Source organism: Apodemus sylvaticus, chromosome 21 (assembly GCF_947179515.1).
Source record: "Apodemus sylvaticus chromosome 21, mApoSyl1.1, whole genome shotgun sequence".
NCBI lineage: Eukaryota > Metazoa > Chordata > Mammalia > Rodentia > Muridae > Apodemus > Apodemus sylvaticus.
This window is the reverse complement of record NC_067492.1, coordinates 19061723-19080918: the sequence shown is the minus strand read 5'-3', so window position 1 is coordinate 19080918 and position 19196 is coordinate 19061723. Positions and strand designations below refer to the sequence as shown.

General features: G+C 44.0%; 1 protein-coding gene across 1 annotated transcript in view; it reads left to right on the top strand.

Annotated features, from left to right (window-relative positions):
* The window catches only part of Hydin (HYDIN axonemal central pair apparatus protein), a 325093-nt gene that overhangs the window by 265937 nt on the left and 39960 nt on the right, over window positions 1-19196 (top strand). The window contains exons 55-65 of the mRNA XM_052166496.1: window positions 1223-1391; window positions 3216-3451; window positions 5635-5752; window positions 8401-8605; window positions 9768-10003; window positions 10615-10766; window positions 10882-11071; window positions 13235-13337; window positions 13545-13832; window positions 15129-15271; window positions 18431-18649. Coding sequence (XP_052022456.1) covers window positions 1223-1391; window positions 3216-3451; window positions 5635-5752; window positions 8401-8605; window positions 9768-10003; window positions 10615-10766; window positions 10882-11071; window positions 13235-13337; window positions 13545-13832; window positions 15129-15271; window positions 18431-18649 — 2059 coding nt within the window. The remainder of the gene's footprint in view (window positions 1-1222; window positions 1392-3215; window positions 3452-5634; window positions 5753-8400; window positions 8606-9767; window positions 10004-10614; window positions 10767-10881; window positions 11072-13234; window positions 13338-13544; window positions 13833-15128; window positions 15272-18430; window positions 18650-19196) is intronic.

The window sequence follows — 19196 nt, the reverse complement described above, 5'->3', positions numbered from 1 at the left end:
AGAAAGAAAGAAAGAAAGAAAGAAAGAAAGAAAGAAAGAAAGAAAGAAAGAAAGAAAGAAGAGAAAGAAGAAAGAGAAAGAAGAAAGAAGAAAGAGAAAGGATAGAGGGAGGAGAGAGGAGGGAGGGGAGGGAAGGAAGGAAGAAAGAAAGAAGGAGAAAGAAAGAAAGAAAGAAAGAAAGAAAGAAAGAAAGAAAGAAAGAAAGAAAGAAAGAAAAGAAAGAAAGAAGAAAGAAAGACTTCCATAGCTATATATATATATATATATATATATATATATATATATATATGTATGTATGTATTTGTACATACAAGAACATACACATGTGTGCACATAAATACACAGGAAAAAAGCATAGTGGATTTTGCTTCGTATGATAAGCACAAAAGGCAAGAGACAGGCAGGCTCTCAGCAGATCAAACTGTCCTCACAGGCTTCATGGGATTCCCGGATAATCGTTTAAATTGATTCTTTTTTTTTTTTTTTTTTTTTTTTTTTTTTTTTGGAGAAAGGAAAGTTTATTTATTTATTTATTTATTTTTATTATTATTATTATTTAATTTATTGATATATTTATTTACATTTCAAATGATTTCCCCTTTTCTGGACCCCCACTCCCCGAAAGTCCCATCAGTCCCCTTCCCTCCCCCTGTTTTCCCACCCAACCCTTCCCACTTCCCTGTTCTGGTTTTGCCCTATACTGCTACACTGAGTCTTTCCAGAACCAGGGGCCACTCCTCCATTCTTCTTGTACCTCATTTGATGTGTGGATTATGTTTTGGGTATTCCAGTTTTCTAGGTTAATATCCACTTATTAGTGAGTGCATACCATGATTCACCTTTTGAGTCAGGGTTACCTCACTTAGTATGATGTTCTCCAGCTCCATCCATTTGCCTAAGAATTTCATGAATTCATTGTTTCTAATGGCTGAATAGTACTCCATTGTGTAGATATACCACATTTTTTGCATCCACTCTTCTGTTGAGGGATACCTGGGTTCTTTCCAACTTCTGGCAATTATAAATAGGGCTGCTATGAACATAGTAGAGCATGTATCCTTATTACATGGTGGGGAATCTTTTGGGTATATACCCAGGAGTGGTACAGCAGACAGATACCAAATACCAAAATTAAATCAGGACCAAATAGATCATCTAAACAGTCCCATAACCCCTAAAGAAATAGAAGGGGTTAAATTGATTCTTTACCCTTGTCTTCCAGCTTCACTGTGGACTCCTTAGGGATTCTGCCAACAAACCTAAGTTCCATGATCTCAATCCAGCCCAAAAGGGGGACACTGACCTCCATAGATAAGCCCACCACTGTCCAGGTGTACTTCCGAGCAAGAAAGGAGGTGAAGATCGATTGCCAGCCCATCCTGCGCTGCCAGGTGAGAGCCCAGACACCGCTGATGCCATGGCATCCTGAGGGAAAGAGAGAAGGCGGAAGGGGGCATAGCTTTGGTGGCAACCAAAGAAACTACACCAGAGTTCAGTCCCAACTAACCAGCACAGGTAGGTCAGGACAGAGAAGTGCAGAATCACCAGAAACAGAAAAAGGTAAACGGTTTGGGGGTGCATAAAAACCAAGGGATCTGTGTCCCACCATCAAGTAAAAGCAGCAGACATGGTTGTTACGTGTCGACATGTGACGAGTAGAAAATAATCTGTGTTGGCACCCATGGCTGTTCTTATTTTCTCAGTAAGATAAAGAGTGGAATTAAGACTCTGTTACATTCTTCTCCTCCATCATGGAAACAGGCAAGAAGACAGTGTATAGATGTCCAACCTTTGACACTGCAACATGACACTGTCCTCTATAAAGTTCACACTCAAGGACCTAGACAAGCTGCAAAATAAAATCACAGAGATACCCGCAGCGGGGATGCGTGGTATTTGTCCTTCTGGACCTGTGCTGACTTACTCAGTGTGATTTTCTCCAGCTCCTTTGCAGCCTTCACGTCTTCATAGCAGAATATCATGTTTTCCTTCTCAGTTCAGTCAGTCAAAGGACACTGTTCCGTTTCCCAGCTATTGTGAATAGGGCAGCAGTGAACATGGGTGAGCATGTATCTCTGTAGTAGAGAGTCCAATGATCACATGGCCATGAGTGATACAGCTATATCATGTTAGATCTATTTCTAGCTTTTTTTTTTTTTTTTTTGAGACAAGGTTTCTCTGTGTAGCCCTGGCTGTCCTGGAACTCACTCTGTAGAGCAGGCTGGCCTCAAACTCAGAAATCCGCCTGCCTCTACCTCCCAAGTGCTGGGATTAAAGGCATGCGCCACCACTGCCCTGCTTATTTTCCAGCTTTTTAAGTGACCTCCACACTCATTTCCATAGTGGCTACACCAGTGTGCACTCCCAACAACAACAACAATGAGGGCTCCTCCCTCCCTACATCTCCACCTGTGTTTGCTGTCACTTGTTCTTTGGAGTTTTGTTTGTTTTGTGTTTTGTTTCATTTTCTTGATCTTAGCCAGTTTGGCTAAGGCAAGACAAAAGCCCAAAGTACTTTTAATTTGCATTTCCCTGGGAGCTAAAGATCTTGAACACTTTAAAAACTATTTCTTAGGCATCTGCATTTCTTCCTCTGAGATCTCTCAGTTCAGTTCCTTAGGAACTCACAGCAGCTGTGGTCACCTGCACAAAATCAAACCAATCAACATTCAGCAGGGAGCAGGGAGGGGTACACGAGCCCCGCCCCTAACCAAGGACCCATGGCTGCTGAGAGAGGGAGTGCCAGTTTTCTTTAAGGTTTGACTTCTGGTAGGCTGACTGTGCTCCAGGGGATAGCCCCGACACCCACCAGTATGTGGAGAACATTGACTGAAACCAAAGGGTTATTTAAAATGGAAAGAGAGCATGAAGTTGGGAAGTGGAGGTGACAGTGGAGGCTGGGGAAGAGTTGGAGGAGGAAGCAGTACATGACTGTGGTTGAAATGAATTGTAGACTTGTAGGACATTTTCAAAGAGTACATTTAAAAGGGATTGTTATTGTTATTATTGTTATTATTATTTCATGTTTTAAGCAAGCTTATAATTTTATGTTGGGGCAAACTTGTAACTCTCCTTGGCTGCATGTGGCCTAGGGGGATCAAAGGTCAGGCATACCTCAAGGGAGGATATCAGTCATGAAAACCGACAAGAAGGCACTAATGGGGTTTCTGTGGCTGTACCCCTGGCTAACATCTTCTCAAACCTTCCCTTTCCAGATTATTGAGCCACTTCTCCCAGAGGGTGAGATCATTGCCAGCATCCCTATTAAGTTTTCTGTGAATGCAGTGTACTCCAAATTCACCATCAGCCCCTCCTCCATCATCAATTTTGGGGCTTTGATCTGCGGTACCAGGAAAAGCATCACCTTCACCATAGAAAACCAAGGCATAATTGACTTCAAATACGCCCTCTACAGGCTGACAGGGGAAAGTCCAATTCTTCAAAAGAAGATGTAAGCCAAGTTCTATTGGCTTGGTGCCTTATATTTTACAAAGAGCTGTGATATACTTTACCTAACTAAAGTCACCCAATCCTCATATATGAATGACACGGACCCTGAGGTTTAGAACTGTCTCGTGAAAGAGTAAGCAGGAAATCACCAGTAGGGTTGGTTCTGAAACACATTTCCTGATCAGATTTCAGTCATTTTCTAGCTGCCACAAAACATAGGTTAGGTTTTGACTGAGCCAAATGTAAAGTCTTCTGGATAGGTGCAGTGATACATACCTGTAAGCCCAGTCCTCAGAAAGTAGAGGCAGAAGGATGGGGAATTGTGTCATCCTTGGCTTCCTAACAAGTTCTAGGCCAGCCTTGGCTACTTGAGACTCTTTCTCAAAAATGGATGGATGGATAGATGGATGGATGGATGGATGGATGGATGGATACATATATACATACATAATACATACATAAATATATAGATACATAGGTAGAGATACATAGATATACATACATATATAGATGATCTATAGATAGATGATAGATAGATAGAGAGAGAGAGAGAGAGAGAGAGAGAGAGAGAGAGAGAAAGAGAGAGAGAATAGGGAGAAAAAAGGGAGGGAGAGAGAGTAAAGCCTTCCATGCCTTCCATGGGAAGATTTTGGATTCTGTGTTCCTGGTAAGACATTGTTCTCTCTATCCTCCTTCTGGGTGCTGAGGAATGACTACAGAAGAAACCTAACTCAAGAGAAGGCTTAAGCCATGCTTCACTATGGGGGTGGCAAGGGCACCGTGGAGATGCAGGCAAGACAAAACAGAGTGATGCCATTAGCCAGCAAGTGCCACTCCTGCCTGGTCACCTGGTCACCTGGTCACCTGGTTAGCATGGCTGCCTCCGTAGTTACAATGGCAATCCTGTCTTCTTCAAAGGGTATCTCTCATCTTTCTTCAGTTCTCAGCACCCACATGGTGGCCCACAATTATACATAACTTCACTTCCAATTCCCAAACTCCTTCTGACTTCCATGGGCACCAGGTACACACACAGTACACATGCGGACATGCGAGCAAAACATTTGTGCACATAAAGTTTTTTATAAAAAAGCACTTTTAATTTGTTTATTTACTGGATTATTTTTCATATTAGCTTGCACTGATTCTTGCAAAACACACAAGGGGGCTGAACCTCAGATGTGTCCTAGTCATTAGACAAGTGAATGAATACATATGGTTTTCAAAATACTTTTGATGTGCCTCACATAGATTTGCACACTCTAGGTACAGTAGTCTCTGGAAAGCTAACAATTGGGTACATGGATTTCAAGTGAAGTAAATTTCCAAAACCTATATCTACCTACTGTTTACACTATCCCTTATACACACCATGGCTACAAACATGAATAATGGAGACAAAAAATACCACTTTGTGCATAAAATAAAGTCAGGTAAAGACATTATTTTTTTAAGATTTATTTATTTACTGTGCATTGGCATTTTGCCTATGTAAGGATGTCAGAGCCCCTGAAACTGGAGTTACAGACAATTTGCTGCCATGTGGATGCTAGGAATTGAACCCAGGTCCTCTGGAAGAGCAACTGGTGCTCTTAACCACTAAGACATCTCTTTAGTCCTAGATAAAAGTGTGTGTAAGAAGTGTTATAGTTGCTATTGTTAGCCAGCTTTCCTTCACTGTGACCAAAGAACTCAAATAATAAATTTACAAGGAAAAGACTTGCTTGGGCTCCTTGTTCTGAAAGTCCAAACCATGACTTCAGTTGGGTCTAAAGCAAGGTAGTACTTCATGACCAGTGTATACATTAGAGAAAAACTATTCCTCTCAGACCAGGAAGCAAAAGGGAGAGGAAAGAGCTAGGGTCCTACAATCCCCTTGAAGGGAATATCAATGAACTAAGAACCTCCCAATAGTATCATACTGGAGACCAAGCCCAAACACATGAACTTTGCTTGAAGTAATTTTTAGAATCCTTATGATTCATACTCCACAAATATGATTACCCATGTCACTTTCTTAATACTTATTCCATGAGTTCAAGGTTACAATGCCACTCTGATCCCTTCCTAAACAAAGAAAGCCCTCTCCTATCCCCACATCCTAGAAGAAAGGCCCTCAAACAGGCAGGTAGTGTCTCCCATCCTCCTCAAAACCTAAGGCTGTACGCTTGCTTCTCTGATCAGAGCCAGTCACATGAGGCATGGAAGAACCCGAGAAAGTGATAGCTTCTACAAGCCCGGAGCTACTAAACCGGCCAAGTTCTCGGACACAGTCCAGAAAGACGTGAACATAGCAAACCAGGTAAAACACAGAAACACAGCAAACACTTTTCTCCTACACTTTCTTTTTTTAATTTTGTATATACTTTGGATTTGTGAATGTGAATGCAGGTACTAATGAAGCTAGAGGCGGCATCAGGTCCCATGGGGCTACAGTTACAGCCATATCTTAGGTAGGGTTGAATCTCTGTGAAGGGACATGATGACCACAGTAACTCTTAATGAAGGAAAACATTTAATTGGGGCTGGCTCACAGTTTCAGAGGTGTGGTCCATTATCATCATGGCAGGAAGCATGGTGGCATGCAGGAAGACATGGTGCTGGAGAAGGAGCCGAGAGCTCTACATAAAGATCCACAGGTAACAGGAAGACACAGCCACTAGGCATGGCTTGAGCTTCTGAGGCCTCAAAGCCCACCTCCAGTGGTACATTTCCTCCAAAAAGGCCACGCCTCCAATAATGCCACTCCTTATGAGTCTATGAGGGCCATTTTCATTCAGACCACCACAAGGCAGTTGTGAACTACCTACTGTAGATTCTGAGAGCTAGAGTAGTCCATGACCCTAACCACCAAGCCATCGCTCTAGCCCCAGAACCTGACTGTTCTGTAGCTGGTATGTTGAATTATATTGAAATCCTTACTTTTTGAACTGAGGTATGAAAACCTTTCATTTGGGTATCCTTTCCTGCTTTAAAACCTTCACCGACTCACCACTGCCTAATTCTTCAGACCTTTTTAAATCAAGAATCATTTGTTTAGAGGAAACAAATGGCTATAGAGAAAGCCTTCTCTATACAGATGACTTATCTGGGAATCTCCAGGGCTTAGGTACAGCTCCCAGCACATGGCAGATTTTCAGTAGGTAGCAACCCAGTTAAGTCCCTAGAAGCTTCCATGCATTGCTAAATCATGCCCTGATGCAATGGTTCTATGGAACACATCAAAAAGGTGAGAGTGGGGTTAAGTAGGAAAACTGCATCTCCAAGGGCAACAGCAGTAGAATTTGGTTAAAAGTTGTCCCACACCAGTACCCATATCCTGTGCTAGATTCCAAGAAGGCACAACAGGGGCATCAAGACATCACAAGTCAGATCGCCTTGTGGCTTTGTCACCGTGTGGCTTTGTGAAGCTGATCAAGAGTACAGATGAGCCTGGGAGCCAGGAGTATATGCTATCTGTGTGGCGGTGCTCTGAGGCTATTCCCTCTGAGGGGTGTGTTGTGTACTGGTTGTCAGTCCCAGGGAAGGATTACAAGCATCTCTCCAACACCACACAGTTACCACACCTGGCAGGGGTATTCTAGCCCCTTCACCAGCTCCTGCTGAGGTTCCTAGATCTAGCAAGAGATCCAGCAGCCAGAGTATGGGTCCAGAGAGACTTGAAACTCTCAGCCCATAGCATGCAAAACATCACTCATGCAGCAAAGTAATGGCTAGTATATCTGGGTCCTACCCTCTAAGACCCCAGAAGCTGCCCAAGGCCCAGGGCCCAGAGTCTCACCAACCTCCCACTGCAATCCCCTTCATTCTGCTCTGAGTTTTCAACCCTGGAAGAAACTTGGGTCTCTGAGCTAAAGTGCTACAGAACATGTCAAAATGTAAGGACAGAAACCGGACTAGCCAAAACTCTTTCTCTTTCCAAGTATATGCTACAGCTGTCTTGAGAACTACTTTAGTGGAAGGCGGAGAGCTGGTGTTTTCAGGGACATGCAAGGGCATCTCTCATAATGATATTCTTTTCACTTTAGCACTAATTCTGCACTACATGCTCTCTACAATATGTGCCTCATGGGAATCCTGTCAGTATGCACTGCATGCTACAGTATATGCCTCATGACCATCCTCTCAATTAACCCTCCAATGATCCATCACGCAAAGAACATTTATAGGTACACAAGCCGAGACATGGAAAAATCATTTTTCCAAGGCCAAACAACATACTTTGGGGACTGAGTTCAAACCCCAGAATGTCTGTTGCTATGGAAAAAAAATGCCATGATCAAGTCAGCTTATAGAATAAAACATTTAATGGGGGTGGGGTTGCTTATAGTTCCAAAAAGTTAGTCCATGATCATCATAGCAGGAAGTGTGGTGACAGACAGGCAGGCATGGCACTGGAGGAGCAGCTGAGAGAGTACATCCCCATCCACAGATCAAAGGCAGAGAGTGAGACTGGGCATGAGGTGGGCTTCTGAAATCATAAGGTCCACCCCCAATGACACACCTCTTCCAACAAGGCTGCACTTTCTAATCCTTTCCCCCAAACAGTTCTACTAAGAACCACACATTTACTCAAATGTATGAGCCTACAGGAGCCATTATCATTCAAACCTACAGTGTCTTACTCAAAAGCCCTTGTCTCAACCACTGTTCCATTTTGTACCCCACCACACCCCCGCTGCTTTGAGATTCCCCCATCTAGATGAGTACTGTATGATGCACACATTATCTGCTTCCTTGAGCCCTTGGTTCCATTATGTCTGACCAGAAGGAATGTACAGACTGAAAACCCATCCACCATGAACATCCAGGGCCTCCGCCTCCAGGCAAAGAGAGAGATACCACCAATGGAGAGAGGCCCCACCGTTTCCCTTTCATTGTCTCTCAGATCCTTTGGACAGACTTTGACTCAGTTGCCCACTCTGCTTCCTTCCCACCTTTGCTCTGCAGGCCCGCTTCACCCATGGCATGTTCACTGTATACCCAGGATTTGGCTCCATCCCCTCCGGAGGACAGCAAATCATCACCATTGAGTGTGTGGCCGACCCAGTGGGGAGGTGTGAAGAGTTTTTGGCCATTGACATCTCGGACCGGGACCCTAGAGAAAATCCTGCCGGCATTCCTTACACTCTGCTTGCCGAAGCATGCCTGCCAGGTACTGCAACTTGGATTGGGCCAACACCCTTAATTTTCCAGCCCCTCCCTCTGCAGGAAAATCCCTCTCAAGATTTCCAGCAGACTCAGAGGGGCTGCTTCATCTGGAAACTTAGAACCTCTTCTAGGATCTTCAGCCATATCTGTCTTGAAAGCCTTAGCACATGTAGGAGAGAGTTGCTTTTCCAAATGCTTAGCCTTCCTGGGTCTGTTCCTAGATTCCCCATTGAGAAGTGCTTTCTGAGGAATGAGCTGGCGTGGGATGTGGCCCAGAACTGAGGAGCATCAAGTCTGCTCATGCTCGGGCCACTTCTTGTGGCCAGCCCAGTCACAGAGCACACTGATCATTTATTTAGCTAGCAAGAGCTCAGGTAAAGCTTTGGCTCTAAGCTCCCGAGAGCCTCAAACCATTATAAGCCAACTCCCTTCTCTCTTGGTTCTCACCATTCTTTGCCAATGGAAGGAAAAGGCTGATAGAGATGGATCAACCAGAAGAGATAGTATAAAAGAGGAAGCCAACAGATTTTTTTTCCCATCTGTCATTTACATACTGGCGTGTAGACTTCCCTATCTGTCCTCTGTGATACTTGCTTTTGGTTACCATCATTTATTTGTATTTGCAAAGCAAGGAATATATAACCCAAGGCCTTCCATATGCTAGGCAAGTACGTATCATTGAATTGTTTCCCTGGCCTTGTGAGTCTCCTTTTTCAAATCTCTGGACTGACAAGATGGTTCAGAAGGTTCTTGCCACCAAATCTAATGACCTGAGTACAACCCATAGAATCCACATGGTAGGAAAGAGCAGACTCCTGAAAGTTGTCCTATAAACTCCACATAGAATACACTCTATCTCTGTCTCTGTCTGTGTCTCTGTGTCTATCTGTCAGTTTCTCTCTCTCTCTCTCTCTCTGTCTGTCTCTGTCACACACACAAACACACACACACACAAACAATCAAACACACAAACAGATAGATGGATGGATGGATGGATGGATGGATGGATGGATGGATGGATAGATAGATAGATAGATAGATAGATAGATAGATAGATAGATAGATAGATAGATAGAATATTTTGAGGGTTTTAATCCATATTATCATGACAGAAAGCCAGGATCCTGGCAGCCAGGCAGTCTCACTTTCTTCCCGTCATTCCCTAGCCTTTGTGACCGACAACAACATCTTGATATTTGAGGAACATCAGATCTGTACCAGCCCCAACCTGTACCACATCCTACAGACTATACAGAGTGGGGGGCTGTTTGTGGAGGATGAGAACAAGTTCATCTTCTGCAATGTCCTGGTGGGCCATCAGGCCAAGGCTCGGTTCAAGATCAGCAACGTGGGAAAGATCTCCTGTGACATCAACATCGTCGTCAAGCCCATCTCCAACAAGGTAGGAGGGTCTGTTGCCCTGGCCCTCTACGGTTGGTATAAAGCCAGGGAAGGAGCTCGTAAGAAAGAAAAAGCTCTTTCAAAGCTATGCTGGGGGGTCTATGTGGTTCAAAACCACTCACCGGATAGTAACAGGTTGAGTGCTAAGGGAAGGAATTTTAGACATGGTGCTTGGAGTTAGAAGGAACAGATGCTCCTTTGGTTTATCTCAGATAATACAAGGATCCCAGCAGTGAATCAGGAACCTCCAACCCTCCAGGTCAAAACATATCAGAACACCAGCACCTTAGCCAGCTTCCAGCTCAGCTCCACATTAATTATATTGATTTAGTTGGCTAGGCACAATATAAGATAGAAATGAGAACATTTGGCTGACTGGCTTGGTTTTTCTATTTGAGTCAGAGTTCATGGTCTAGCCAAGTACAGCCAGATGTCGCCTAGGGGTAAATCCACAGACTCTGGGCCACTCTATCCAGGGCCCATGACTCTGCAGGTAATTGGGCTTGTCTGGCACAGTCTTAGAGAAAAGAGAGTTCGCGCGTGGCAGGGCAGAAAGATCAGCAGTCAGCCCCAGCAGAAATGCTAAGTACCCAGCCCCATCCCCCTTCACAGGCGGCCAACCGCATCACTGACATCTTTGACGTGGAACCCAGCAAGATGTGCATTGGGAGCCGCTCCCATGCCTTCGCCACAGTGCTGTTCACGCCACAGACCATGCAGACCTACCAGTGCATCTTCGAGGCCACTCTGGATGGCCTGCCCAGGTACCTCCTCCTCTTCCTCCTCCCGTGGCAGAATGACAGTATACATGCTGTGTAGGAAAGTGTCCTGGACTGGTCGGTTTCAGCCACCTTGCTTGCTCTTCCTGTCCCCCTGCAGCAACCTGGCAAGGAGCCGAGGTCTTGTGTTCGATATTATTGGTGAGGGGAACCTCCCTCGAGTGACTGTCGTCCGGCCAACTCTATATAACCAACACGGAAACCCCTTGCTCCTGTTTAAGAGGCTTCTGCTTGGTCATTCAGAGAAACTGCCTCTCATCCTTAAGAACAATGGCACTATCCCCGCCCAGGTAACAGCCGAGGGTGACATAGAGGGTTACCTGGGGTAACATGCTGGTCAGACCACACTGCCTTATTTCTGCCTCACAGTTTCTGAGGTTTCAGACCACAGTCCTTGCTTCTGTTGATTTTAGGCCCATGGTGAGAAGGAACTTTATGGGGGCACTACTGCATGGTCTTCATCATGGTGACTTTAGAAATGTTTCCACAGCAGTGGTTCTCAACCCTCCTAATGCTGTAACACAGTTCCTCATATTGCGGTAACCGCCAGCCATAAAAATTATTTTTGCTGCCACCTCATAACTGTAATTTTACTACTGTTGTGAATTGTAATATAAATATCTATATTTTCCCACAGTTCTAGGCAACACCTGTGAAACAGTCATGAGACCCCAAAATGGGTCACAAACCCACAGATTAAAAACACTGTCTTCCTGTATAGTTCAGTGAAGTCCTGCCACCTACTACCTGGTTGCTTGGTTTGCTTTTAACTTTTCTTAAGAATTTTTAGGTTTTTTCAGGAATTTTTAAAATTTCCTTAGAATTTTTAGTATATTCAGCTCATATATGAGTTTAAGAATCATTTTTAAAGTTCCTTTAATGGCTCAGTGGTTAAGAGCACTGGCTGCTCTTGCAGAGGACCTTGGTTTGGCTCCCAGAACCCACATGGTGGCTCAAAACCATCTGTAACTCCAGTTCCAAGGAATCCAGCATGCCTTCTAGACTCGGTAGGTGTTAAGCACACATAGGGTGCTTAGACACACATGCAGGCAAACACCCACTTACATACAGTAAAATACATCCAAAAAAGTTTTACTCTCATTGGAATCAGAATTAAAGACTGTGAGTTGTCTAGGGGAGAATTCCTGGTTTCAGAATAACTGTCCACCTGGGGTAACATTTGGGATTCCTGTCCATCATTTAGACTTCGATCTCAATATTCCTAAAATATTGAAGTTCCTCTATATAGTTTCTTTTATTGACATTTGTTTAGTAGTTTATGTGTATGTGTCCACATGAGAATGAGGAGGCCGGAGGATAACCATGGAAGTCAGTTCTCTCCTCCCACCCTGTGGGTCCCTGGGATCGAGCTCAGGTTGCTAGGCTGGACAGCCAGTGTCTCAGCCCACTGAACGATCTTGGTACCCCTCCATTTAGTCCCCTATTATGGCTTTTTCTAAATACATAATCTCTGGTCACAGTGCTCTGGCTCTGTATCTTCCTTCTCTTTATCTTTTATTCTTTATAGTCAGTATTGCTACCTTCCAAAAATGTCAGATTTCTCACACCTAAAATCGAATGTCTGGCTTTAACCCTGTCTGCTTCCAATGGACCAGAGTTGGTCAGAGGTCTGCCTTGTTTTTCCTGTCATCTTTATAGGATATTTACTATGACTCTAGCAAATGCACAACACCTAAGAAATGCTGGTTTCCCGGAAGTCATAGCTGTACGATGCTTCATAGAACTATAGGTATTCATTTTCATTTCATTAGTCTAGAATATACCCTTCCACTACTTTTCTGTGTAACAGAAGCATTGGCAACCCCCTTTGACACTGTCTGTGTAGTCCAGAAGGTCACCTATCACCTTTGAGCTTCCAATTCCTAACTCAGATACTAAGAATGGCCTAACCGAATGCTCATTTTTCTATCCAGGTCTAATGTTTACTACATATATCTCTTAAGTCGCTCAAGACCACAAGCTAGAGATATGGTTCAATGGGTAAAGGGCTTAACACACACATATGAAGAACAAAGTACAGACACCCCAGAGCCCATGTAAAAGCAGGACAGGAGGTGTCGGTCACCTTCAATCTCAGCACTCAACAGGCAGAGACTGAGGATTCCCAGTCTCTATTAGAGACTAGCTAGACAAGTCTGATTCAGTGAGCTCCCGTTTCAGCAAGAAACCCTGTTTATATATAAAGAGAAGAACTATTGAGGAAGGCACACTGTCAACGCCTCCACATGCATGCACACCTCCACACACATGTGCACCCACACACATGAGAATACACGCATACCAGGCAAAAATGGAGAAAATAAAAAGTGAATACTATGTATAATGACTTCGAACATTCTTGGCACCCAAAGTACAGCACGGTATCGCAACCCAGACTCAAATTCTTGAGCAGCCTGTAAGCTCAACGCTCAACCCTACTTTCTCCTCTCTAGCTGCATGTGGACCTGCGAGACCAACTAGGAGTCTTCTCTCTGAAAGGGAGACCCACCACCTCCTACATCTACATCATAGAGGAAAACAAACCGAACGAAAAAGGTAAGTGGAGAGAGCAGGCGCCTCAGTAGGACAACGAAACGCAGAAGCTACCTTACCAGGGACCTCTCAGGGCCAAGCCACAGTTGGTACTCAGTCACGTCACCAAAAGCCAAAGCTCATTCCCCCCAGAAGGCTTGCTTTCCTCCTAACCTCAGCCTCCCCAGTGATGCATCCTTCTAAATCATAACTTTCATCTTCGCTTTACAGTCAAAAAAGCTCACACGGCCTCCCTGGTTGTTTCTCCTGGAGACACAGCTGAATTCGATGTCTTTTTCCACTCCAATAAGATTGGGAGAATGACAGGCACCATCCACTTATCAGTGATCAACAACCAGTATGAGGAGACCATGATCCACCTGATTGGGGAAAGCTACGAGGATGACATCACCTTGGACAATATCCACGGGCTGATCAGTTCCAGCGGCCAGGAGAGCTCAGATATGTCTGAGGTCATAGAGATCGCCGAGGAGAGCGCCATGGAGGACTTGGTGGCAGGTGGGGGAACTGCAGTCTCTTGATCAGTAGGAGCTCTGCCCCACCAGATGCGTTCACACAGTGAACTCTGATTTAGCGCCAAGTGCAAGTACCAAGTGCTACACTGAACCTTCAGATTAATAAGAAAGCCTTTGCCATTTACAGATGGATGCGGATGTTCCTGTTCAGATCTTTAGCAAATGCATGTCTCCCTGCCTCTGTCTTGTAGCTAGCTTGTGTTGGCACTGAGGGCTTCATCTGAAACATACATCCTAGGCTTTCTAAGTGAAATGGTGAGCTTATCTCACTAGAGAAGGATGGGCTTGTGGCCTCCTCCTCACAGCCTGGCAGCCTACAGTATCAGCATCTCCTAGGTTCTTGTCACAAATGAGAAGTACAGACCCACCCAGACCTGCAGAATCATAATCCACATTTTAACCAGATCCCTAGATGGCCACATGCATATTAAAGTTTAACACATGGCAGTCTCTCAACCACTGAACCTTCCATCTGGGGACCATACCCTGCGAGGGAAACATTTTACATTATAATTATAATCAAAAAGCATCAGTTAAAGACTATAACCATATGACTGATTGCTTTAAAGTGAATTGTAAATTCGTCTTCAAAATTTCCCCAGGAACTTAATTATATTCCTAGAATGTATAATCAGGGGCTGAAACCAACACTCTTTCTATAATCAGTGTTTCAGTCCTGTTTGAAGCTGTGCAGTGGCATTATTCTTGTCAGGGGTCAAATGGGAGCTAACAGTAATCCAAGTTTAGAGATTCCATATCTAGTAGAGGGTTTTTGGGTTTGGCAAACATGCATACAGGTATTCCAAAGAAAATTAAGTTCCAGATAAACAACAACTTTTAGTATATGTATGTCCCCAAAGTATTGTGTGGGACATATTTGTCAAGAAGAAATTACCCATTGTTTGTCTATAATTCAAATTTAATTGAGAATCCTATATTTTATCTGGCAGTCTAACATTTCATCGTATTATCTCACTAAACAAATGACATTAGAATCTTTATTTTCTCTTGAACAAATATAAGAGCCAAGGTCTATGTGCAGATATATGGGTGGGTGGGAAGATGGGTGGATGGATGGATGGGTGGATAGATGGATGGATAAGCCTGGGAAGGAGATCCTTCTACCCAAGAATCTAAGGTTTTTTTCCTATGTAATCATCCAAGGAGAGGATGAAATTTGCATAAGATAGGAATGTATATCAGGGCATGCCTGCCTTAGAAAGTAGGCTCTTCAGAGAGGCCAGGAACCACTTACCAGTCTTCTTCTTCTGACCCCTAGCTGCCCTAATGGAACACATCCAGTTTGGGTACTGTCACATTGGAGTCAGCTACAACGTGAGCTTCACCATCACCAATCACAGTCAAGTGAATGTGATTCGCTTCGAGTGGCCCCTTTTAGCTACACTGTCTTTCTCCCCACAGGTAAGAAAATGTCAAAGACTCCCTTGGGCCTAAGCCGAGCCCAATGTGATTGTCACTGCATCCTATGGATACATGGAATGGGACGCATGCATCTTGAACTAAGAAACCACCCCTCCACACCCCACACTCAGACCTAGTACTTGAAGGTGCTGCTCAGGGGCCCCTGGTCTAAGAGGAGATTAACATACACTGCTTTGGAAGCTATTCCTCATTTTGAAATGAGGAATTCTGTGGAGGTCTGTGTCCCTCTGTCCATGTGTTCTTCAGAGCATAGCCTTTAGAAGTGGCTCATCAAGAAAAAAAAAATGCTGCTTCATACCTTCAATCTTAACACATAGGAAGCTTATGCTCCCACAAGTTCAAGACCAGCCTGAGGTATATAGTGAGCCCCAGACCAGCCTAGGCTCCCGGTTAATTCCAACACCAGCTCAAACCCAAATCTAACCCTGGGGAGTAGCTACAGAAAACTAACTCTGCCAGACCCAGTTCCAAAGCCTTGTTAAATTCCTTTAATCTTTGTTACCAACATTTGCCCTATGAGGAAGCAGAAAGAATAGAATGGATGTGATCGGATAATTGAAGTAGTCAAAGAAGACAGAGCCAGGCTTCCAGCAGTTGGCCGACATTTGTGCACAGCCATATGCACATAGAAACACGAGCATTTATCTTGAGCATTCTAAAGCTGTCACATGCCTTCACTGACCAAGAGAAGGATAGACGATGTCTTCTCTGCCAGGGGACTGTCATGTGAATGGTGATTGTGCTGGCGGTGTATGGACATCCATCTTTATCTAAGATGGATCACAAGTCATTTTATTCTATAAACCAAATGGGATCTCCTTTACATATGGTATATTTGAGCAATTAAAACGTTTCCATCCCAGGCTTCCTCCATACTCGTAAGCATTGTTAAGAACCCTCAAAGGACTTTTGTAATATAATTATAATTATTGATGATTAACCTACTAGAAATTAAAACTAGGGATGTTTTTAAGATTTCTTTATTTTGTATTTGTATGGGTATGCTATTTTGCCTGCATGTATGTCTGTGCACCACATGTATGCCTGGTACCCACAGAGACCAGAAGAGGATACCAGATCCCCTGGATCTGGATGTGAGCTGCCATGTGGATGTTTGGAACAACCTGCATCGTCTTGAAGAACAGCCAGTGCTCTTAACTACTGAGCCATCTCTCCAACCCCCAAAATTAGGAATATCTTAAAGCATTCTTTTTTTAATGATTTTTTTATTTATTTTTATGTATATGTGTGCTCTATCTGCATGTATAGGTGCATGACAGAAGAGGGCATCAGATCCCATTATAGATGGTTGTGAACCACCATGTGGTTGCTGGGAATTGAACTCTGGACCTCTGGAAGAGCAGCCAGTGCCCTTAGCCATATTTTTAAACATACTTGCTTTAAAGTGCAATAAGCCGTAGAGTCCAGCTCACACATCTTAACCGTGGGTTCTCTGGAAGGAGAGATGGGTAAGGAACAGGCTGCAAGAGAAATTATATGGAGAGACACAAAAACACATGGCTTTTGGTTTAAGTCTCCATCTTTAATAATAATGCCTCTCTCCCAAGAAACAAAGGCAGACCAAGCCCCTCCCCTGAAGGCTGGAAACGGGTTCTTCTTGTTCTTCAGGAGGTGGGTGGTCAGGTTGCTGGCTGCTATTCTTGAGAGCAGTGGGCAGGGGGAAGTCACAATTCCTCCCTTCTATTCTTGAGAGCAGTGGGCAGGGGGAGGTCACAATAAGCCAACTATGTTTTAATTAAAATACCATATTTTATTTTTAAAAACTTTATTTTCAAAAATGTATGTGGTAAGTATAGAATCATTTCATCTTTTTTGTTAAGATCTCCTGCGAGAGCACAGTGGTGCATGCCTTTAATCTCAGGAGACAGAGGCAAAAAGCAGACACAGGCAAATCTTTGTGAGTTCTGGGCTAGCCTGGTCTACAAAGCAAGTTCCAGGCAGCCAGGGCTATTACAAAGAGAAACCCTGCCTCAAAAAAAAGAAAATAGGGTCTCCTATAGAAGCCAGGCTAGCCTTGAGCTTCTTATCCTCCTGTCCCGAGCCGCTGAATGCTTGTGTTATGGGTGTGTGCCTCCACACCCAGCCATCTTTACTAACCTAATAAGACTATACAGATTCTGCTGTCTGCTCTTTCCATTCAGTCTGAGTGTGCATCGTCATCTTTAACTTCTATTAAGTTCCATTGTAACTTTTGAGAAAAGGAGTATAAAAGTATAACTTGGCATCTCGGGATTATACTGCAAGTTTTGTCCTCCAGGTACCCTAGAAAGATCTTGGAAAGGCCAAGGGTCATTAGATCACTTTCTAGAAACTACTATACTGTATTGAACCACCTATATGTATCAGTCATAATGTGTAAGTATCAGGCAGTTGTGAGTGGCATTTGGAGCCATAGCGCTTGAGCTTAAACCCAGAACACTAGTGTTAAAGACCTTAAGCAATTTACAGGGTTTTTGTTTTTTAGATCTGTGAAGTAGGGGTGATAGCTCTGTACCTCTCAGAGGGTGTTATGGTGATTAGTAAAATTGCTCAAGAGTTGAGAATAGTGCTTGAGACAAGTAACAGATTGGTAACTGTTGCTCTTATTATGATGTGCATATAGCCAGGTGGTGGTGGTGGTGGCGGCGGCGCACACCTGTAATCCCAGCACTCTAGGAGGCAGAGGCAGGTGGATTTCTGAGTTTGAGGCCAGCCTGGTCTATAGAGTAAGTTCCAGGACATCCAGGGCTATACAGAGAAACCCTGTCTCGAAAAAACCAAATCCATAAAACCAAAAAAAAAAAAAAAATGATGTGCATATGCGTGTGCATGCACGCGCACACACACACATGTTTATTTTGAGAGAAGTTCTAGCTCTGTAACCCAGACTTGCATGAAACCTATTATGTACCCTTAGCTGGCCTCAAACTCATGGCAAACCTTGTTCACCCTTCCAAGTGCTAGGGCTCCTCCGTGAGACACTGTGCCTGGCCTTAAGGAGACATTTTAAAGGATCTCTCACATGGACTTAAGTCAATCTACCTATACAGGCCTGGATGATATATTTTGAGTCACTACCGGACATCAAAGGCCCTTAAGATTGAATTCCCCAAGATAAAAATACCACATTTTTCCCAGATAGGGCATCTCCACCCTGGCTGTTCCAAGGATGTGGTGGTGACCTTGAAATCAGAATCACCCATCACCCTGAAGAAGATGTGTGTCAAGTGCAAGCTTTCCAAGATCATGTTTCAGCTCCCCGTAGACCAGGTCCCTGACTGGGATGACCGCATGCGCACTGTGAAGTGGGTGGATGCTCCCCGAAACACACCCGGGAACGTGACTACAAAACGAAAGGTGAGTATTCACGGGACAGGAAACAGACTCCACCCAGCCCACCATGCTCGGTGCCCACTGCTCTCAATTTCACTGTCTCACTGTGGAAAACAGAAAAGGTTTGCCTCCTACTTTGGTTTCAAAAATGGCAAACTAGTTCCATGCCCACCACCCTTACTAACGACATACACCACCTTAGTTGACAAGGTTTAGCTTCAGTCTTTGTAAAGAGTTCAGCAAGTCCTTCCATCTTCTTCCTCTTTTTCTTCCTCCTCTTCTTTTTTCTCTTTCTCTTCCTTCCTCCTCCTTTGGCCTCCTCCTCCCTCCTCCTCCTCTTCCTCCTCCTCCTCCTCCACTTCTTCCTCCTCCTCCTCCTCCTCTTATAGCATCACTAGTCATTTAGTTGTTTCCTGCTTCCAACAGGTATCTGGAACTAGAATAATCAGAACTTTCAGTGCATGATGGGATCTCATCTTTGGTCTTTAGCCTATATGTGCCCTGTGCATTCTTTTTTTTTTTTTTTTGAATTCTATAATAAATTAAGCCAAGTCCAACAAGGGAAGTAGGC